General features: G+C 44.4%; 1 protein-coding gene across 1 annotated transcript in view; it reads left to right on the top strand.

Annotated features, from left to right (window-relative positions):
• Positions 1-23,360, top strand: part of KHDC4 (KH domain containing 4, pre-mRNA splicing factor) — a gene marked incomplete in the record, with an annotated part of 2,214,276 nt that overhangs the window by 723,906 nt on the left and 1,467,010 nt on the right. Inside the window, 1 exon segment of the mRNA XM_044080154.1 lies at positions 14,561-14,613. Coding sequence (XP_043936089.1) covers positions 14,561-14,613 — 53 coding nt within the window.

The raw sequence follows: 23,360 nt of genomic DNA, 5'->3' as shown, positions 1-23,360 counted from the left end.
TTACCCCCTCTGGCAGACTCCAGGGCGCTGGATAGATGGGGTAAGAAGTTATACACTTCTGCATCTTTGGCCATTAGGGCCTTGAATTGCCAGTTTCATATGTTAAAGTATCCGTAGCATATTATTGGATTGCTTAAACAGAAAATGATGTTGATTCCTGATTGTGCTGAAAATAAGGGTTTACAGGATTTAATGCATTCTGCTGAACAAGTTGGTAAGCATACGTTGTAGTGTGGTTTTGATTCACTAGAGGCATCTTGCAGGGCTGCTGTAACTAGGTCTGTACTTAGAAGGCATGCTTGTCTTAAGGAGCAATCCTTGCCAGATTATGTTAAAGTGAAATTACTGGATGCTCCCTTAAATCAGGACTGCCTGTTTGGGAACAAGGCAGAAGTTCTTAAAAAGATGGAGGAAAAAGCTAAATGTATGCAAACTGTTAAAGATTTTTTTACAAGTACAACTTCTGAGATTTAGTAGGCATTGGCCTTCTAAGAAATGGTCCTTTCATGCCTCTTCCAGACCTTCTCAATCCAAACCCAGATCCAGCAGAGCATCCAGGCTTCAGCCCCAGGGGACGCACAGGACTAAGCAGTGGGGGGCCTCCACTTCCAAATCTGGGAGTAATAAAACTCCCCCTTATGGTAAACTGTCTCAATTACTTTTTTAAAACTTCCAAGCACTTCTCAACTGACTGCTCCTTTGGTTGGGGGGGGGGGGGGGATTGCACTACATGCAAAGAACTGAGGACTCATTACCCAGGACAAATGGGTTTTAAATAGTGTCCCAAGGATACAGATTTCACTTACACACGTTACCAGCTCCAAGCGGTTGGCTGGATCTACCTCCAAATCAGTGGGCAGAGCCCCAAACGCAAGTACTCTCTCTCTTAAGCATAGGGACTGTTCAGTTGGTACCAGAAGAGGAAAAAGGGACAGGATTTCTACTCGAGACTTTTCCTGGTACCCAGAAAAGACAATTTATGGCATCCTATCCTGGACCTGTCTACACTAAACACCTTTTTGGTGATTCCAAAATTCTGGATGCTGACTCTTCACCAATTGCTTCCTATGCTAGGCAAAGATGCCTGGTTGGCAACACTAGATTTAAAGGAGGCATACCTACCTGCACATCCCATTCAAGGAATCTTGCAGAAGATACCTACGCTTCAAAGCAGGCTACACTTCCTATCAGTTCTCTGCACTGCCGTTTGGCTTATCTACAGCGCCCAGGCTAATCACAAAGTGCCTAGCTCCAGTCATTGCATTTTGCAGACAAATATTCAAATATACCCATACCTGGACGATTGTCTAATTCAAGCAGAAAACCAGGACAGACATTTGAATCATCTGGCTTTTGTACAAAGGGTGCTAACTTGTCTGGGGTACACCATAAACGAAAAGATATCGCACCTGGTACCCTGTCAACAAATTGTATTCCTGGGAGCAAGCTTGAATACAACTTCCCACATGGCTTTACTCGCACCAGAGAAACAAATTCACTTGACAACCTACTTCAAACAAGTGGCCACAAAAACCCTGCTATCTGCAAGGCAAATACTTACAAGCCTTGGGATTCATGGCCTCCTGCATTCTTCTAATGCCATGTGCAAGACTGCATATGAGGAAACTACAATGGTATCTAAATAGCTTATGGTGTCAACACACTCAGGATCTAGACGCAATAATTTCTGTCATACCTTGCCTATGCCTGGAGTTCCTTTGGTGGGCAGAGGCCTGCCACCAAAACAAGGGACTACCATTCACACTACCCCCCTGCCGCCCAAACCCTAAAAACAGACGCATCAAAGTATGCATGGGGGGGCTCACCTGGCAGGGAAGTGTATTCAGTGCAAATGGAACCCAAGTCAAATGCACCTGCACATCAGTCTAAAAAAAATGTTAGCTGTACAGAATGCTTTGACAGCCTTCAGGGGCCACATTCTTCCAGAACAATTAACAGTAAAGACGGACAACGCAACTGTTGTGGTACATAAACAAGCAGGGGGGGTACACATCCGGTACTCACTCTGCAGACTAACCATGGCATTGTGGAACACAGCCTTGAGCTACCAAGTGAATCTACAAGCTCAATTCCTGCCAGGAAAACTAAATACACTGACAGATGGACTAAGCAGAAATCTCATGGACCCACACGAGTGGAAACTGGAACCAAGGATTTCCAACATGTTGACAGGCAAATGGTGGAGCCCAGATATAGATCTGTTTGCCTCCCCCCGGAACTATCATTTCGAAAAATTTTGCACAAGGACTCCCCGCAGACAAGCTTCAAAAGTGGATGCTCTGTCCTTCAGATGGAAAAATTTGACAGTTTTACCTTTCCTCCTTTGCCTCTGCTCTCCAAAGCACTACTAAAGGTCAAACAAGACAAACCAAGGATGATTGTGATTGCACCAGACTGGCCACGCCAACTCTGGTACTCCCTCCTGCACAGTGTGTCTCTGTTGACCCCATGGCACCTGTCTCAGACTCCTACCATGCTATCTCAGCAGGAGAGCCAGATTCTGCACCGTCAGCTTCTAACACTGAACCTAGCAGCCTGGCTAATTACCTAATCTTTGCTTTACCATCCCTCAGTAAACCAGTGATGGATATTTTATAGGAAAGGAGGCCTAGTACTAGAAAATCTTATGCTGAAAAATGGAAAAGATTCTGTGCCTGGAACCAATCTCGAGGCAGTGCCCAATTTACCTTAGATTTTACAATACTTAACTGAAATGCTTCACATGAGCCTGTCTTTTTCCTCCATCAAAATTCATGCCTCAGCCATTTCAGCTCATTATAACACAGAATCTCCCCTCTTCTCTCATCCACTGCTCAAGCAGTTCCTCAGAGGGGCCAAAAATTTATGACCACCCAGGAGACCTCCAACTGCAGCCTGGGACCTTAACTTTGTATTGGATAATCTCACCCTTCCTGCTTTCGAGCCAGCTGCTACTGTAGATTTAAAATTCCTTTCTTGGGAAACCGCTTTCCTTTTAGCAATCGCTTCAGCAAGAAGGGTATCTGAATTAACAGGCCCTTGTGGCAGTGGAGCCTTTCATCATCTTTCATGCGGACAGGGTGTCCCTCAGGACCAATCCCTCTTTCATGCCCAAAGGTGGTATCCAGTGTGGTCCTTAATCAGTCCATTCATTTGCCAACCTTGTTTCCTAATCCACAGAACAAAGGGGAATGGTTACTGCACTCCTTAGATGCGCACAGACAACTTAGATTCTACTTGGACAGGACTAAACCTCAAAGGAAATCTGAACTGCTGGTGACATTTGCTTTAGGGACAGAGGGGAAGGCTATTTCAAAGCAAACTATCTCCAAATGGATAGGCCATTGCATTAATTTCTGCTATAAGCACCATGGAAAACCTGTCCCACAGGGGATCAGACCCCACTCAACCAGGGCTGCATCTACCTCTACAGCCTTTTTCAGAGGCGTACATACCAGGGACACCCTAGAAGCTGCTACTTTCACCAAGCATTACCATTTGCTGGTTTTGCAACTGCAGTCTTGCTGGGCCTTATAGCTGGTCCTTATGCTATCTAAATTCCTCCTCCCATCCTTAGCTTTGGGAAGCTACCCAAATGTGATGACTGCAACAGTGAAACACAAAGAACATAGTACAGTTGTGTACACTTATCATAAATGTAGATGCTAGTGTGTAGTCACTCACTGTTGCAGTCCTGGTTACCCTCCCTCTAGCCCCCTGACTTCTTTTGCCTATACTTCTCTCCTTTACAATGCTTAAAAGCTTTTTGGCGTATTTGCTTTTTTGTTGGATGTGTAACCTTGTATATTTATAGATTTAATTGCTTCCTATTAGGAGGGCACCTGACATCTGGGGCAAGAAAAACTGATGTAATGACTTCAGCTGCGTGTTTTATACCCCTGATGACCTGACATCAAGGAAGAGGAGACAGCAACCAATGTAGGACCCAAGACTTCGTTAATCAAGCCGACTAAGGGCTACTGCAAGCAGATGTAATGACTGCAACAGTGAATGCACTCAGACATCTACATTTATGGTTAGTGTACACAACTGTACTTTCCTGCAGATCAGATAAGGCCAAGGTTTCTACTCCAGACACTTCTGGTACCCAGAAAAGAGGGCACATGGTGCCCCATCCTCGATCTATCCATTTTAAACATCTTTCTGGTGATACCAAAATTCAAAATGCTCACCCTTTGGCAGCTTTTACCAATGCTTTACAGGGATGCTTGGCTAGCCACCCTAGACCTAAAAGAGGCCTACCTACACATCCCATTCAGGGAATCGTGCAGGAAATACCTACGTTTCAGGGCAGGATTTATGCACTTTCAGTTCTCTGTGCTTCCCTTTGGCTCATCCTCTGCTCCCATAGTTTTCACAAAATGTCTGGCTCCCTCCATTGCTTTTTGTAGACAAAGAAATATTCAAATTTACCCATACTTAGACTGCCTGATTCAGGCAGGCAGTCAGGAAAAGCTGCTACACAGCACCTGACGTTTGTAAAGTACCTACTGACCTCCCTGGAGTATGCTGTCAATGAAAGTAAATCAAAAGTAGTCCCCACACAAAAAATTGTATTCATGGAAGTAAGGCTGGACACAGCATCCCACATGGTATTCCTTACTCCAGAAAAACAAGCCTACATGACAGGCTATTTCTCTCAACTAGCCACCAGAACCCAGTTATCCTCAAGGAAAATCCTGCAAGCTCTAGGGTTCATGGCCTCCTGCATTCTACTCATTCCATATCCCAGACTGCATATGAGGAAACTACAGTGGTACCTAAAAAGCCTTCGGTGTCAAATCCTAGAAACACTCATACCAGTGATAACTTGTGTAAGGAAAGATTTTTTTTGGTGAGCACCAGCATGCAACCACAATAAGGGACTTCCCTTCTCACAACCCCACGTTGCTCAGACCCTCACCACAGACGCATCAGACTATGCCTGGGGTGCACACCTGGACGGCAGGTGCATTCAGGGCTATTGGAGCCCAAATCAAATACATCTGCACATCAACCAAACACCTTTCAGACCCCTACTGTCCCCGTGGCCTCTACTGATTAAAACAGACAACACCACAGTGATGTGGTATATCAACAAGCAGGGAGGGACTCGCTCTTATCCTCTGTGCAGGCTCGCCATGACCCTTTGGCACATGGCCTCAGCCATGCAACTACACCTGCTAGCACAATTCCTGACAGGCTCCCTAAACTCTCTGGCAAACAGCTTAAACAGAAACCTGCTAGACCCACAGAAGTGGCACCTAGACCACAGAACCTTCACCCTTATAACCCAGAAATGGGGCACCCCGAAGGTGGACCTCTTTGTCTCCCACTCCAATCATCAGCTCAGCAAATTGTGCACCAGGGAATCTCACAGCAAGACCTGGAAAGTGGATGCTCTATTCTTCCAGTGTGTGAACCTCTCAGTCTACACATTTCCTCTCTACCACTTAGTTCAAGGGTACTGCTAAAAATAAGGGAGGAAAAACTGAGGGCAATCCTGATTGCCCCAGATTGGCCACACCAGTACTGGTACCCACTGCTGTGCAGCCTGTCACCCCTGCCACCATGGCACCTGCCTCAGATCCCAACACTCCTGACCCAGAGGAATGGAGAATTCATGCATCCCCAATTGCAGACCCTCAACCAGGCAGCCTGACTTATTCCCTGATCTCTCCTCAAGCTGCCAGCTTAAGCCAACAGTCCTAGATGTTATACGTGAGGCCAGACTCCCCAGGACTAGAAAATCCCATGCTGACAAGTGGAAAAGGTTTTGCACCTGGATCCAGGCTAAGGGAGCCGGAACAGCACAGCCCTCCCTACCTCTCATCCTGGATTACCTAGCAGACCTACTACACAGGGGTCTGTACTTCTCTTCTATTAAAATTCATGCCTTTGCCATCTCTGCTCATTACAGCACAGAGCCCTCCTCTCTTCTCACACCCTCTCATCAAACAGTTCCTAAGAGGGGATAACTTAAGGCCACCCAGAAGAGCTCCTACCCCAGCTTGGGACCTTAACTTTGTGTTGGAAAAACTCACCCTACTCCTTTTTGAACCTGCAGCTTTAGCCGAGTTAAAATTCCTTTCTTGGAAGACAGCCTTGCTTCTGGGCATCACTTCAGCTAGAAGAGTATCAGAGCTACAAGCACTCATGGCTGTAGATCCCTTCATCATTTTCCATGCTGGCAAGGTCTCCCTCAGGGCTAACCTATCCTTCATGCCTAACGTGGTGTCCAGTGTGGCTCTCAACCAATCCATTCATTTGCCTACCTTTTTTCCCTAACCCAAAAAACAAGGGGGAAGGATTTCTGCACTCTCCATATGTGCACATACATCTCAGATTCTATCTGTAGAGGTCTAAATCTTTTAGAAAAAGTGATCAATTGCTTGTCAGCTTCGCAGCAGGGGCAGAGGGCAAGGCCATATCCAAACAATCTCCTAATGGATAGTACACTGCATCCACTTCTGCTACAAACAGCAGGGGAAAACGCCCCCAAAGGGGGTCAGGACACATTCCACCAAGGCAACCTCCACCTCTGCAGCTTTTCTCAGAGGGGTCCCCACCATGGACATTCTGGAGGTTGCAACATGGACATCTGTTCATACCTTCAAGCATTACTACCTGCCTATCTTCTCCAAATCCAGGGTAAGCTTTGCCACCACAGTCTTGCAGGGCATCCTAGCCAGGCTCTAGTCTTCTTGACTGCCTCCACCCTTTTCTTCAGCTTTGGGAATCAACCCAAATGTGATGACTGCAACAGTGAAACACGAAGAGCATAGTACAGTTATGTACACCTTACCATAAATGTAGATGTTCGAGTTTATTCACTGTTGCAGTCCTGGTTTCCCTCCATCCCCATTATCTCTTTCTCTTCCTCTCTCTTTCCAGGGAATTTTTGTTTACTTTTTACTGGTGGTGTTCTATCATAGCCTAGCTCCCTACTTGGGGGCTCCTGACAGGGCAAGAAAAACTGATGTAATGGCGTCGGCTGCCTGATTTTATACCACTGACCTGACGTCAGTCCTGGAGAGAGAGCAACCAAAGCAGAAATACTAAGCCTCTGGTATTTGGGCAGGCTGAGGGCTACCCCTGGCAGGATAACCAAATGTGATGACTGCAACAAGTGAATACACTCTGACATCTACATTTATGATAAGTGTACAGAACTGTACTTTCCCTGTCTCCATTCCCCTTTATATCCTCTTACCCTAGGGGGGGCATAAGCTTACCACGGTGGCTTTTTGCCATCAGGCACACTTTACCTTTTCTCCTTGTGCTTGACAGGTTAGGGCAAGAAAAACTGATGTAATGACGTCTGCTGCCTTGCTTTGTAGCACTGACGACCTGACATCAGACTACAGGTGACTGCAACTGACGCAGAAAAACATTGACTCTGGTATTTGTGCCGGGCGAGGGCCATCACAGCAGGGATAACCCACAGGTGATGACTGCAAGCAACAGTACACTCGAACATCTACATTTGTAGTAAGCGTACACAACTGTACTTTCTGTGGTATGTCAACATGCGGGGGGGGGGGGGGGAGGACGACGACACAAAATCGCAATTGCTATGCAGACTAGCTCTTCTAGTTTGAGAGCTGGCCATAAAACAGGGAGTCGCACTTCAGGTAGTTTACATACCTTCAGAGCAGAACTCTGAAGCAGGCACCTTAAGTAGGTCCATATCAGTCCCACAAATGGATGTTCCACAGGGATGTTTTCTTGGACCTAGGCCACATATGGAGCACACCTCAAATAGATCTGTTTACCTCCCCCCATGAACAGACAACTTATTTCCTTTTACATCTGGCTGGCCAACCCTCTGGCGAGGGCAATGGGACCCCTTATCAATATTTTGGAAGGGGATGTTTCCCTATGCACCCCCCCCCCCTTTCCCTCTTATTCAGAAAGTCCTACTGAAGATGCAGCAGGACAGACCAAAAATTTTGTTGGTGACCCCTTTTTGGCCAAGACAGCAGTGGTTCCCCCACCTTCTGCATTTAACCAAGGGAAGTCACCACGTTGCCCCACAAAGTGGACCTTCTCGCACAGGACAGTGGATCTCTAATTCATCCACAGTGGCACTCTACACCTTACCCTGTGAGTAATAGAATTCTGATCCCTTACGGATGTCTGTACAATGAGGATGTGCTCACAGTCTTGCAGGAGACCAAGAAGACTAATATGAGGAGATCTTATGTATCCAAATGTTAGATTCTCCATGTGGTGTCTTCAGAGACAGTTGGAGCCATTGCAGAGTGAAGTCCCTTTGGTACTGTTCTATATGTGTGAACTTTTGCAGACAGGATTAGCATACTCATCCATCCAGGCTCATCTGTCTTCCATTTCAGCTTGTGTACTTCTAGAACCCCCTCTGGCTTCCAGACTGCCTGCAGAGTTGTTTTTAAATGGAGTGCTGCAGCTCAGACCCCCCCCCCCCCCGGGACCTGAATTATGTCTTGGAGAAGCTCACAATGACCCCCTTTGAACTGGCATCCAAGGCTTCTCTGAAATATTGCACATGGAAAACAGTACTCCTTGTGGTCTTGACCTCGGCTAGAAGAGTGTCTGGGCTACAAGCTGTCATAGCCACTCCCCCTTCTCATTTTTCATAGACAGGGTGACCCTTGGGACTAGTCCATTTTTCATGGCCAAGGTGGTTAATGAGCTTTCCTTAAACCAAGCCATCCACCTCCCCACCTTCTTTGCCCACTCACAAAGTGACTGTGAGAGAGTCTTACATTCCCTTGATGTGCAGAGATAGCTTAGGTTGTACCTGGACAAGACTAAATCCTTCAGGACGTCTGACCAGTTGTTTGTCTCTTTCCATCCCAGAGCCCTGGGGGAAGCCGTAACAAAACAGACAATCTCAGCCTGGATTTTCAAGGCTATTACTTTCTGCTATGCACACTGAGGGAAACCATTGGGATACAAGGTTAAAGCGTAATCCACTAGGGCTGTAGCCACTTCAGGAGACCTCTTCAAAGATTTGGATACCTCTACCATTTTAGAGGCAGCCAGTTGGACATCTGTCCCCACATTCACCAAACATTACAAATTAGAGGAAATCACTAGATCCAGGGCTAGATTCGCTATCCTCCATAGAGAATTCCTCCAAGCCACCACCCTCTTCCTCACATTGAGCTTTGGTACTTACCCAACTGTACAGAATACTGCAACATGTGAATAGAAGGACATAGAATAGTTGTATAAAACCTTACCATAACCATAGATGTCTTTATCTTCCATGTTGTAGTATTCCTTCCCCTCCCTTCTGCCCCTCCTGTTAACTTACTTTTCCCTTCTAGGACTGGAGTCCGTCTGGGGCACTCGGTTCTGAGGTCTGGTGCGTGCAGACGTCACTTAATGGCCCATGCTCATCTAGCCATGTCTGATGTCCCATGCACCTAGCAGTGACTATAAACTTTTAAAGACTGGCAGGACATTCCAGTAGCAAGAGGAGGAGACCCAAGGATATAGAATACTGCAACATGGAAGATAGGGACGTCTATGGTTATGGTAAGATTTTACACAACTTTTCTTTTTCTGTTCAAGAGAAGGGTCAGGTTTCACTGCCTGGTGTTCTTTCCCAGTTTCATCTGGGGCTGTTATAAGTCATCAGTCCACCACTCAGGGATAGCCTGCATCAGTGGGTCTCCATACTACCCCCTTGGAGTTTTCAGGGAAGAGGACAGAGAGGAAACACCTGGACTTCTGGAGGAGTCCCTCGCAGAAGATACTGGCCGAGAAGGAGAGGAGTCCCCTAGATCTCTGTGGGATGACACCTCTTTTGACTATCTGTTGGAGCTGCTTCACAAATGCAGAGTGGACCACAGACACACCTCCAGAGGAGTCAGTATTCTTTGAGGCCTTTGTTGTAAGACTATCCATGCCTTGGGTGGTTCCCCTTTGGATGCTCTTACAGACCTGGTGACTCTCTTATTGACCTAGTTACCCAGAAGGCATGGAAGGAACCTGATATGGTGGAGCAGATTCCCAAGAAACTAGACAAGATTCTTGCTCTCCCAAAACACCGGCCGCATTGAAGTAAGCGTCCACCTGTATATGCTACCAAGAAAGAGATGTCTGAGGAGAGCTCATCAAGTCCATCTGAGCAGAGAGCTTTGAGTTTTGGGCCATTTGGGGGAAGCACTGCCACACCTTGGCCACATTTATTTATGCTGTGGGCACTTAATTATTTCTCTCACTTAACAAGGCTTCAACGCATTTTGGTGTCTGAGGTGTCAAGGACTATTAAGACACGGCAGTCTCCAGAAACTCGGAAGAAGCTAGAGACTCAGTTGTCCACCCTGCTTTCTACAATGAATGTGTCCATAAGGCTCATTTCAAATGCAGCCAATAGAGCATCCCAGAAGGCTGGCTCTGGCATTGCCGTGCACTACCATGCTTGGACGCATCTGTCCAACTTTGCAGATTGCTTGGTCATTGCCCTTTTGATACTTCCGTCTTTGGGCCAAAAGTTAGGGATACTCTAATGAGGAGTGAGCAAGACGAAAAGACTGATTGATGTAGGGGTGCACTTTGCAGTTCCGCAATGGACCTTTTCAAGGGAATAAAAAGGGGGGGGGCACATTTCTTCAGCCATACATAGAAGTGCAGATTTCAGGAATTCTGTCCAGCTTTGCTGCTTTAATATCAAGCAAGTTGGGATAGCTGTGAGTGGGCAGTTATTTGCTTGTTTTGTTTGGAGTTTGAGATGCTTGGAGTAAACCAAAGGTGGTTGATGTGTCCACTTCCTTCCTAAGAGGTCTCTTAGATTAAAAAGCAGAAGTGTGATCTTTGGTCCACACTTTGTACAGATAGGATTGTTTTTAAAGGTTAACTTTTTTATGTTGTCTGAGGATGCTAGTTAGAATTTACATTTGGCTTCAGATACATAGCTTGGTATTCTACTCACATAAATACAAGTGGAAGTTTGGATGATTACTATAATACGTTTTGTGGTTAGCTGTTGCACTTTTTTTTTAATTTCTCAGAATACCATTAGCTGCTAATTGCAGAGAACAGTGGAGTCTTTCCCAGCATTACATTTCCACTGTTAATTCTGTTAGTTTTAGTCATTTTTGGGAGAGGTGACGTGCATTGAGTTCTGTATTGTGTTTTTATGCAGTGGCATTGTGGTGGATTAGGCTGCCTGGGAATGGTCACAACTGCAATTGAAAAGTGATTGCTGAATGTAGTGGGTGGTCACTGGAACATTTGCAGCTCTGTTAAGCCTGTGGTTGATTTTAAAGCCATGTTTGGATTACCTTTTGCCTAGAGAGTATGATTGCATGCAACTTGATGCACTTAGATCTGGACAGACAAAAATACAAAATGTTTTGGTTGTATTGATGTAGATGGCTCCTAATCAGAAGTGGGATAATTTCTGGAAACCCTGATCATCAAAAATTAAAGTGCATTTTTGCTCCAGTAATAGCAAATTGAAAATGTGCTGTAAGCACTTTTGCTGGAGGTTTTCTTCTATCCAGTGTATCCCTTGCCAAAATGGGGGCTGGATCACTTCACCCTTGTTACTTTCAGATCACTGTAGTTAAGCGCGCGTGTCTGTTTGGGGGTGTAATCTGATACAATGCTCTCACATTTGGTATGTTCCCTGTTTGCACTTAGTTTATGAACCTTACTTTTTTTCAGCCAGAGTTTAGTGAAGATTTGGTGTTGAGCATTATTTGTGTAGCGTTTAAAGCTGGGGAAGGGGTTTTTGTGATGTCTGTGTGTTCCGTATGTGCTCTTAAGGGAAATTTTGCTTGATGCAGAGAGCTGCATCTGGAAATACTGGATGTATCAATTTTTGTTCCATGTGATGTGAATTCAGGCTCCTTGATTACTGGCCCTGAGTGGGGACATGACAGGGGGTATATATTGGCATGCTGCGTTTTTGTTGCTTGGCTTTTTTTGTGTGAAGCCTGTATGCACTTCGTGTCATTTTTTGAAGTATATGAGCATGTGGTGGAACTGATTTATGTCTGGGCATTATTACCCCTAGGTGGTAGGTTATTTCTATATGCATTCCACAGGCAGCCAATCTCAGCGTTTTGCAGTGTGTGCTTATTATGTTAATAGAAAAATGCCCACTAGATTGTACAACCAGAGATGGTGATTTTTCCATTTTTCCCAGAAAATGTTGCTGGTAGATTGTGCCATGTTCTCTTCATGACTGAATTATGGCAGTGGCAATGCCCTTTACCCAAGGTCTCCCAGCACTGAACTTGACCACTTAACAGTTGATGTAGAACACTGCTGGGATGCTTTACCTACATTACTCCTTGAGGTCTGCACTGGCTTGCAGTTAGATTATTGATTGGTGTACCTGTCTGCACACACATTGGGTCCCTCTTACCTGAAAGAGTTAATGGTGCAATACACCCCAGCTAGAGTTGTGTGCTGGGCCACTTGGCATGTAGTTCCACGTCTGTGTCTGTCTTGAGACCTCTGATGCTACTTTGCATATCGAGTAACCCCACCTGTTGTATTTAGCACCTGAGTGGCTTTGAGTGCTGAACATTGGCTGGCTTCTTTACATCACTTAAGACATGTCTCTCTCTAATATTGCATATCAGTGAGAAGGATAACTTTTATGGCTGGTTTTAATCCTTTTTTATTTTAGTTTTATTAATGTGTGCTTGCTTTTGTATTCTTGATGTTTCAGTAGAAAAATGCTTGCTGAAATTGACATTCCAAATTTGGACTGAAAATATTGGGGTGGAAAGTGGGATTTTCATGGAAGTTGGCATTTTGTCAGCAGTCCTTCAACACAGCTTATTTTTTCATGATTGCTATTAAAATGTTGTCAACTTTGATCTGTACACAGAATTAATTTTTTCAGATCTGTAATTGCACCTAAAAATTATAATGAAATTTAGTAGTGATTAGAAATTATACCTGATTGCAACTACAATTTCTAGATTATCTTGTGAAAATGGATTTTTTCCTACCTCGTGAAAATGGGGTCTATATTATATCCTCGAACGCTTAAAAATGCGAACACTGATTGATCAAACTCATTTTCACAAAACTGCAAAATATCGAAGCAGCAGAAACTCGGATTTTTTCCTAGGGAAAGAATTTGGTTGTCCGTTTCTGTTGCTTCGGTATTTTCAGTGTTATGGTGGAAAGTTACCGGTCGGATTCAGGTAAGTGTGCGATTGTGTGGATGTGAGTGTTAGGGTGATTTAGGTGAGTTAGGGTTAGGGCTCGGGTTAGGTGTGTGTGCGATTGAGTGGACATGAGGGTTAGGGCGGATTTAAGTGAGTTAGGGTTAGGGAGCGGGTGAGGTGAGTGTGCGAAAGTGACGGACCTTAGGGTTAGGGTTTGGGTTAAGTTAAGTGGGTAGTTAGTGGTGTGTGCATAGTTTAGTGTAGGGTTAGGTATCAGATTTTAGGGGTGTGTGTGTGGATTTCTGTTTGTTTGGTGTGCTTGTGTTGTGTGTATTTGTTTTGGATCGGCGATTTTTTTTCCCTGGGAAAAAAATTGCTGATCTGACCGAGATTGTAAGCTTTCGCTTAAATTAGTTCGATCAATCAGCGTTCGCTTTTTTAAGCGTTCGATGATATAATATAGACCCTGAAAATGGATTTTTTCCTGCCTCGTGAAAATGGATGTTTTTCCCGCCTTGTGAAAATGGATTTTTTCCCCCCTGCCTCATGAAAATGGGATTTTCCCCCTGCCTCATGAAAATGGGATTTTCCCCCTGCCTCATGAAAATGGGGTTTTCCCCCTGCCTCGTGAAAATGGGTTTTCCCCCTGCCTCGTGAAAATGGGTTTCCCCCCTGCCTCGTGAAAATGGACTCCCCCCACCATGTGAAAATGGATTTTTCCCCCTGCTTCGTGAAAATGGCTCACACCCTGAGAGGAACCAGGAAATCATGCAGAGCTGATGAGTTTGCAGGCAATGGGGTGACAAAAAGAAATGAGCAAAAAAAAAAGCCAAGGGAGCATTTAATCATCTACTGTTATGGTAAGTACTTCATGTGACTGCACTTTTGAAATGTATTTTGTGTTTGAGACTTGCCTTACATAGCTTTATTCAGTTTGAGTCTACCCTTTAATGTTGTTTGATCGTGGGGCATCTTTGCAATTTGGGACTTGACATGCGTGGGTCTATATTAGAAGCACGAAAACCCTAAACCGCGAACGCTCACATGAGTGAAAATGCCGGTAAAGTTGCTGTTGTGGGGGGCTGCACCCCCCACTAACTATATATTTTAACTCTGAGGTCGCACTACAGTGAGGAAAGGGCAAATATCCCACTCCTCACTGTAACACGACCCTGCAATCACACTTTTGATTCCTGGCATTTTCGCTCATGAGAGCTTTCGCGGTTTAGGGTTTTTGTGCTTCTAATATAGACCCGACATGTGCGGTTTTATAGCTGCAGTGTGCCACACGCTTCATGTTGAAAAGACCCTTTACTTTTGCAATTCCCACTGTAAAATGAATACTTGTTAAGTACAGTATTTTAGTAACATTACTTACTGTCAAGCTGTTTAAAATGTGCGGATTCAAGTGATTATTTTTTTTTCTAATTTGACAGGGATCGGCTGCTGTATTTGCATGTTCAAGGTCAGACTCGCGAAATAGTGGACAGTAAGTTTATTTTCTTTTGCTTGTGTAAATGTTATTTTGTGAACATTTTTAATTTTCCTCTTACATAGTTATTCATGCATTACCTCTGTATGTAGCATAGGCTACATCTGTTATGGTCTTCACATTTTTAGTTTCTTCAAATCGTTGAAGCACATCTAATCTGCAGGTAGATTGTTCAGGCCAAGATATCGTGCTCTCTTTTTTTCCAAATGTACAAGACTCCTTAGTACTTGTGCAAAGTGCTGCAGTCTTTAGGATTGAAACCATAAAAATTTGTCTTGGACCAGAAATACTGCATCTTGCTGTCTGTGCCTTTTTGTAACTTAAACTTGCATCTGGGTACCACCTATGACCAAGTTTATTTAATGTCGCTGCTTAAAGCAAGCCCTCTTTATGAACAGTGGGACTGATAGTGTATCACAACTTTGTAGCCTTTGCTGTTCGTAATCTCTGTTGCAGTCTTCACCCTTTGGATATCCTTCCATGCAGGCAGCCCCACTACATTCCAGTCATACAAAGCCCTTCCCTCCTATACGACCTTGGTGGGATACTCCCTTCCATAAGGATATTGATAGAGGGCATTGGCTGATGGTTTCTTCAGATGCTTCTTGCTGTGCTGATGTTTGTTACTCAGCAATGTTTAGTCTGGAACAAATTCTGTATTTCTGAGGGCAGATGCTTATCCACTAAGAAAGCCCCTAATTTTTGTTTATTTACAGGTGTGTGTCTGATACAGATTAGCTATGAAGAAACTGTTAGAGTTTATAATCCCCTAATCTGTGATAAGCAAGTACCATGTGAAAGTTTTCAGTAGGTGCCTTTCTTGCGTTTGACGAGCATGACGTGGCTTGCAGCCCTCCCTGCATGTCATTTACCACAAGGACGATCTGCTGTCACCAACATTCTCTTCAGGAGGTTGCTTTCCAGAAGTGGGTGTAAACCTGGTTTAGGGTCACTACAGCATCAACCAAGGTTTTCAAAAGCCTATCTTAAAAAAAAATCCAATAAGAGTGAGCAGAACAGAGGTCTTGGGATTCTGTACTGGGTGAGGCACTTTTGCAGTTCCTGATACAGAATTCATAGTGGCAGAGACATATGGAGTGACTGCTGTGTAGATGCCCACACTGTTAGTTTCTGGCTTTTTCTCCCAGACCAAAGTCCTTGGTGTGCTTTTGTTAGCCACTGTGGTCCCACTTTAATTTCTGACGGAGAAGGCAGGATTGATAGAAATTGTTAGATTACTGAAGACTGTGATGTTTCATTCGTCCACTAGAGGCCTCAAAGATGGCATTCTCTGAGCATAGTAGGCACAAGGCACCAAAGTGCAAATAGGTCCAGCCCTGCTTGCCTTGGCTGAGTAGTACCTGAACCCAACCTGCCACTTAGGCTTACTGCTGGGATTCCTGCCACCCAAAAAAAGGAAGGGTACAATAGTCATCAAGTTGAATAAATTTAACAGTTGTACTGCTAACTCCATAGAGAGAGCTAGATTTTGCAAAGGGTGGATAAGTACAGAAAAAGACAAACTAAATTGAAAGACAAATCCAGAAGCCCTCAAGGCTGAGTAAATAGAAGAATTAGGTGGAGAACCTTCCTTTGCTTTTATAAAGTGTGTTTGCTTGCTGATATTAGATGTCAGGAGTGTTAAGTGAGAATGCAGTAGACACATTCCATACAGAAACTTGCATACCCAGTGTCTTTTTTTTTTGCTTAAGAGTGGAACTCTACTGCAAGACCTGTTCCATTTGCCAATTATTTGTACCCAAGATGTTGCAGTCCTGCTTGTCCTCACTTATTACTTTTCTGGAGACCCAACATCTCTTGACCAACTCTAAGATGGTGGGTTCTCCTTTTCTAGACGTACAGCTACCGCTTAATAAGCAGTTAAGAAGACCTAGGCCAGAAACTGTCAACATCTGATGTCATTTTCATTCATTCCTCAATGAATGGGCTCTTGATCTGACTTGGCCATTCCTTCTAGATTCTAGCATCCGACTCTCAAGCTGCTCCTTTACTTTACCTACAATGCTCCTGACCTCTGTATTATCTCAGATCTCGTTTGCTGCTCTTCAAGATTGGACAGGATTGAGATTTCTTGTGCTCTTAGTTGGGTTTGGTGAGTAAATAGATTTTATATTTTCCATTTTTCTTTATTTATAGTATCTCCCTTACCCACGTATAAATTTTTCTATTACTGATTTTAAGATCATCTTAACTGTCATTGTTGATTCTTTTTACCTTGACTTAAGGTAATTCTCTCTGCATACCATTGTTGGTATTGAGACCTTTTTTCTTCCTCTTTTCTCTATCTTAAAAAGAAAAAAAAATTATTTTTGCTTGGATGCTTTGTTCTTTTTTTGTAGTATGATAAGCCTACTAGTTTCAAAAAGTGCACTTGCTGTGGGCATAAGATCCCCAACTCTGATGCCCACGGGTAGTGCGTATATTGCCTGGACCCTGGCACACTTGGACACCACCTGCCTTTGCTCCAGTAGGATTGTCCTCTGCTTCTCCTGGTCCTTCTGCCTTTGAGGTGGTGGAGTTGGTTTCTCGCAGCCCAGAGTAGTTTTTACTCTTGCTCCTTCAGATCCATTTCCTGCTTCCTCTTCAGATTCTGTCTCAGTCTATTCATCCTACACCTCAAGGACAGCCAGTCCAGATGAGCTTCCATGCAGTTTCCATCAGGGAACTCCCCCCCCCCCCCTTTTTCTGACACCTTCCTAGAGCATCCCATTGAGGAAGTTCCTCAGAAGGGATTGTGCAAGGGGAGACAGTTGTATTCATTGCAGGAATACCTCACAGAAGACCCCGATTTTGCTGATGGTAGGTTCCTCTAGGTATCCACCTGAAGATCCCATTTGGAGACTTGTTAGAGATCTTCCACCCAAAAGCTGGTTAGTCTTCCCACGCCCCTTCCCTGGAGGAATTGTTTTTCTTAGAAGCCTTCAGGTCTGGACCATCTCTGTCTTGGGTTACCCCACCTGTGGATGAGCTTGTAGACCTCGTCTCCTGCAGAGTATGGAAGGAATTGGACTCTGTAGAACAAATCCCCAAATGTTTGGAAAAGATTTTGAGTGCTACTCTCAACAGACAACACTGGACAAAGTGAATCCCTGTAGATGCCATGGTGGTTGTGACAGCCACTAAAAAAGAGCTGGCTGAACAGAGCTCCTCTGTCCATCCCCTTAATAGGGAGCCTAGGATGTTTTGGAAGCAAGTGTGTGCTTCAGCGACCTTTGCCTTAATTGTCTGGCACACTTTACTAGGTTACAGAGGGACTTGGTCAAGAAACTCTCTAACTCTACCCCTGGGTTCATGTCCACAGAGGAACAGAAGTCCTATTCCTCATGACTGGCCACCCTGCAATCCATTACTAAAGTGTCCATGAGGTTAATCTTGCCCTTCAAGAGCGTTTTTTGATGGATCTACTTTAGGCAACAGTTAGGGTCTTCTTGCAATGAGAGTGATGGAAAGACCTAGTCTGCCACGCATATCCGATTTTTAACCCCACAGATACCCCTTTTCAAGGAATCAATGTGGTGGTAAGAAGTTGTGATGTTCATCGTGTTTCACTGTTGCAGTCATTACTGTTGGGGTATCCTGCTGGCAGGCTACCCGTAGTCGGCCCAATTCCAAAGTCCAGGTCCGGCATCGGTTGCGGTCGCCTCTTCCCTGACGTCAGTGCGCCAGGGGTATAAAAGGAGCAACCGACGCCATTTTCTTCAGTCTTTATTGCCGCGCGGTGCCCAAAGCAGAAGCAGTTCGCAAGTGCCGGTCGGCCGACTCCTGAGATTTTCAAATCAGAATTTCAGATCCGAAGTCTTCATTAAAGCTAAGTACCCTGTTGGGAAAACTTTTTTCTTGCTCCAGACCGATGTCAGAAAAAGTTAACAATTGTATTTCTTGTGGAAAGCAAATGCCTCATAAGGATTTTCACTCTTACTGAATTCCTTGCCTAGGCCCTGATCACAACATTGCTAGTTGTCGGTTTTGTGTTAGATTTAACCAACGCACTATCAAGCGTCTGTTTGATTTTGCTTTCCATTACTTTGGCCGAAGATTCAACTATATAATGCCGTCGGATCAGCCGACAACCGCAGTTTACAAAAAACGCAAGGACAAGGAAAAGGATAGGCATCAGAGGTTCAAAACCGCCGACGAAGCCTCTTATAGGCCAGTCGCCGGTTCTCAATGAGGCACTTTCGCAGCCCCTGGCGCCCGCTGCCTCAAAGCCACAGGCCGCTTCCGACTCCCACGTGGAGCCGACTGGGCCTCTGGATACTCAAGGTATTGGAACCTCGGAAATCAATCCCTCAGATGGGTCCAGAGCCGCTGAGCAGGCATCGGCTTCTGAGGGTGTTTTCAGACCTACACAGCTATACATTAAGCCGTCCTCAGCTTCAAAGACTAAAGCTTCATTAAAGACAACGAAACAAGTACAGCATTCTCCTACTCAGACCACCATGCCTAAGAAACACATGCTCAAAATGGCCGAAGACCTAAGGGGTACCCATCCCCCTCCTGATAAGAGGCCTAGGCAAGAGACAGAGTATGATTCTTCTGATCAGGTTTCCATTTCTTCTGATTCCTCTTCTGAACAAGATTATTCTATGCTCCCCTATGAGGATTCTGATGCTGAAGAATCCATTCCTTCAGCCTCTCCTCCTGAGGATTATTCTTTTGGGGAAACCTTACACACCATGAGAGAACATTTCCACTGGGAGAGCCAAGATTATTCTGAATCTAAGAAAAGGCTCAGAGATTTATTCTTTTGGGGAAACCTTACACACCATGAGAGAACATTTCCACTGGGAGAGCCAAGATTATTCTGAATCTAAGAAAAGGCTCAGAGATTTTCTGCTTCTTCCCCAGCACAGACCCCTAGCTATTCCACCTGTGCTAGACATTGTGGACGATGTATTCACAGAGTCCAGCCTGTCCCCTGACTCTCTCCCCCCTGCACCCGCTAAGCCAGAAAGATATTACAGGGTTCCTGATTCTCATAAATTCCTGTATAAATCCCCACTGCTGACCCAGAAGCTATCTCTCAAGGCCCCAAGGGGGTTAAAGCTTCAACTGCAAGAAAAACCTGTCCCCTCTGATAGGGATTCAAGGGCTCTGGACAGATGGGGGAAACAAGTCCACACTTCTGCTACCCTGGCGATAAGGGCCTTAAATTGTCAGTTTCATATGCTTAAATATCAGCAATATTTAATGTCACAGCTTAAATATAAAATGTTGACAAATACTGAATGTACAGAAAACAAAGAATTACAGGATTTTTATTGCATGCAGCTGAACAAGTGGGAAAGCACACTTTGCAATGTGGTTGATTAACTAGAGGCCTCCTGCAGGGCTGCTGTTTCAGGTTTTTTTATTAGAAGGCATGCTTGGTTAAAGGAACAAAATCTGCCTGATCATGTTAAAGCAAAATTATTAGATGCACCATTACAGCATGATACTTTGTTTGGTACTAAAGCAGAAGTAGTATTGAAAAAAATGGAGGATAAAGCAAAATCCATGCAGACAGTCAAGGATTTCTTACAGGTACAACCACCCAGATTTAGCAGAAACTGGCCTTCTAAAAATTGGTCCTTTCCAGTGTCGGACAGGCCACAAAGAGGCAGGTACAGGCGCCCCAGAGGCAGAGGTCAGCCCCAAGGTTCATACAGACCTAAACAATGGGGTGCTACTACCTCCAAGAGCGGAGAAGACAAAACACAACCTTACAGGAAACGGTCCCAATGACTTTCCTCTACCAAAACCAAGCACTTCTTTATTGGCAGCCCCCTTGGGGGGAAAACTAGCACTTTTTCCTTCAAACTGGCAAAGGATTACCCAAGACAAATGGGTACTGAACATAGTGTCCCAAGGCTACAGGTTCCATTTCCACACTTTACCAAGGTCAAAAGGAATGCCAGATCTGCCACACAATCAATGGGCAGAGGCACAAAAACAAATTACAGCCCTCATGGACATGAGGGCCATTCAGCAAGTACCGCAATAAGAACAGGGGCAAGGATTTTACTCCAGACTTTTCCTAGTACCCTGAAAGGACAAAACCTGGAGACCAATACTGGACCTGTCTATTCTAAACACATTTCTGGAAGTTCCAAAATTCAAGATGTTGACTCTACAGCAGCTACTGCCCATGCTGGGCAAGAAGGCTTGGCTTGTAACTTTGGACCTAAAAGAGGCATACCTGCATGTCCCAATCAGACACTCTTGCAGAAGATACCTCAGATTCATAGCTGGCTCAATGCATTACCAATTCTCTGCACTGCCCTTTGGCGTATCTACAGCGCCCAGGATCTTCACAAAATGCCTGGCACCAGTAATTGCGTTTTGCAAAGAGGAATTCAAATATATCCCTACTTGGATGACTGCCTAATTCAAGCAGAGAACAAAGACATTCTTCTAAGGCATCTGGTGTTTGTAAAGAGATTACTAATTTGCCTAGGGTACACAGTAAACGAAAAGAAATCAAAACTAGTGCCCTCTCAAGAGATAATATTCCTGGGTGCAAGCTTAAACACAACTACCCAGATGGCTTATCTCATGCCAGACAAACAAAAGCATCTGGCTACTTACTTCAAGACATTAGCAACAAAACCCCACTTATCTGCAAGGAAAATCCTGCAGGCCTTGGGTTTCATGGCATCCTGCATACTACTAATTCCATATGCCAAACTGCATATGAGGAAACTACAGTGGTATCTAAAAAAGTGTTTGAACTCAGCATTGCTACAGCCTGGAGACAGTAATTGCACTCATTCCCTGCCTGCAACAAGAGTTTCAGTGGTGGGCAAAAGCCTCTCACCACAACAAGGGTCTGCCATTCAGGGTACCCACAGCCAAACAGACGATGACAACGGATGTAGCCGACTATGCCTGGGGAGCACATATGGCAGGAAAATGCATTCAGGGCACATGGCCTACAAACCAAATGCATCTTTACATCAATCAAAAAGAGATGCTAGCTGTTCAAAATGCCCCGACAGCCTTCAAGGACCTTGATTCATCCAGGACAACTACTGATGACAGGTAACACTACGGCTATGTGGTACATAAATAAGCAGGGAGATGCACATTCCTAGCCCCTTTGCAGACAAGCAATGACCTTATGGGACACGGCTTTGGCTTTTCAAGTTCACCTGCAAGCACAATTCCTGCCAGGAAAAACAAATACTCTGGCAGACGAACTAAGCAGAAACCTCATGGATTCCCACAAATTGAAGCTGGAGCCACAAGTCTTCAGCATGATTACAAGAAAATGGGGACGCCCAGACATAGATCTATTTGCCTCCCCTCACAACTGCCAATTGCAAAGATTTTGCACAAGGATATATCACAAGCAAGCATGGAAAGTGGACCCCCTATCCTTCACCGGGAAAAATCTAACAGTATATGCTCCCCCCCCCCTTTGCCTCTTCTTCCCAGGGTACTCCTAAAGGTCAGACAAGAGAAGCCAAACATGATACTGATTGCACCAGACTGGCCACGCCAGCACTTGTACCCAATTCTGAAGAGCTTGTCTCAAGGTCCAGCATGGATATTGCCTCAAATCTCTCAATTGCTGACCAAACAAAACAGCCAGATACTGCACAGCCAACTCAGAACTTTAAATCTGGCAGCTTGGCAGATAGTGACCATTCAGAACACTCCACTTACAAAAGCTGCTATGGACGTTATCTTGGAGGCCAGAAGACCCAGTACTAGAAAATCTTATGCAGAAAAATGGAATAGATTCTCTGCTTGGAACCAGGAACAAGGCATAGACACGAGTGTGCCAAATATCCCTCAGATTTTACAATACCTAACTGAGATGCTAAACAAAGGCCTTTCCTTCTCATCTATTAAGATTCATGCCTCTGCCATTTCAGCTCATTACAATACGGAACCACCTATCTTTTCTCATCCTTTACTAAAGCAATACCTCAGAGGAGCCAAAAACATTAGGCCTCTTAGGAGAGCACCAACTCCGGCCTGGGATCTCAATTATGTTTTCGAAAATCTCACACTGCCTCCCTTCGAGCCAGCATCAACAGCAGATACAAAATTCTTATCATAGAAAACAAGGAAACAAAACAAATCCACAGTCTTGAGGAAAACGAGCCGGTCAGCAATAATTAACGTAAAACTTTATTCGAGCAAAACAAGTAAAAATACCTTTAAGCGCTTTCGCCTGGATAAAAAACAGGCTTTTTCAAGATATAACATTTATCAAATTACAGGTTTAAATACTTTACCAATAAAGTCACGTGACCTGTGTGTTATTAAATGTGCAATAAGTTTTTAAAGCACTAGCTACAATTTAGAAATAAATAACAAATAAGCTGTGCATCAAATTATTAACAATTTATGCACAGCTTATTTGTTATTTATTTGTTTATTTATTTCTAAATTGTAGCTAGTGCTTTAAAAACTTATTGCACATTTAATAACACACAGGTCACATGACTTTATTGGTAAAGTATTTAAACCTGTAATTTGATAAATGTTATATCTTGAAAAAGCCTGGTATTTATCCAGGCGAAAGCGCTTAATGGTATTTTCACTTGTTTTGCTCGAATAAAGTTTTATGTTAATTATTGCTGACCGGCTCGTTTTCCTCAAGCCTGTGGATTTGTTTGGTTTCCTTGGTCTGGGTGTTTACTAGTTTTTATCATGGAAAACAGCTCTGCTCCTGGCAATAACCTCTGCAAGACGAGTCTCAGAGCTACAAGCACTCATGGCTGTGGAACCTT

The sequence above is a fragment of the Protopterus annectens genome, chromosome 8.part0, assembly GCF_019279795.1.
Source record: "Protopterus annectens isolate FY-2018-M chromosome 8.part0, PAN1.0, whole genome shotgun sequence".
Classification (NCBI taxonomy): domain Eukaryota; kingdom Metazoa; phylum Chordata; order Ceratodontiformes; family Protopteridae; genus Protopterus; species Protopterus annectens.
This window is presented reverse-complemented; position numbering and strand designations above follow the sequence as displayed.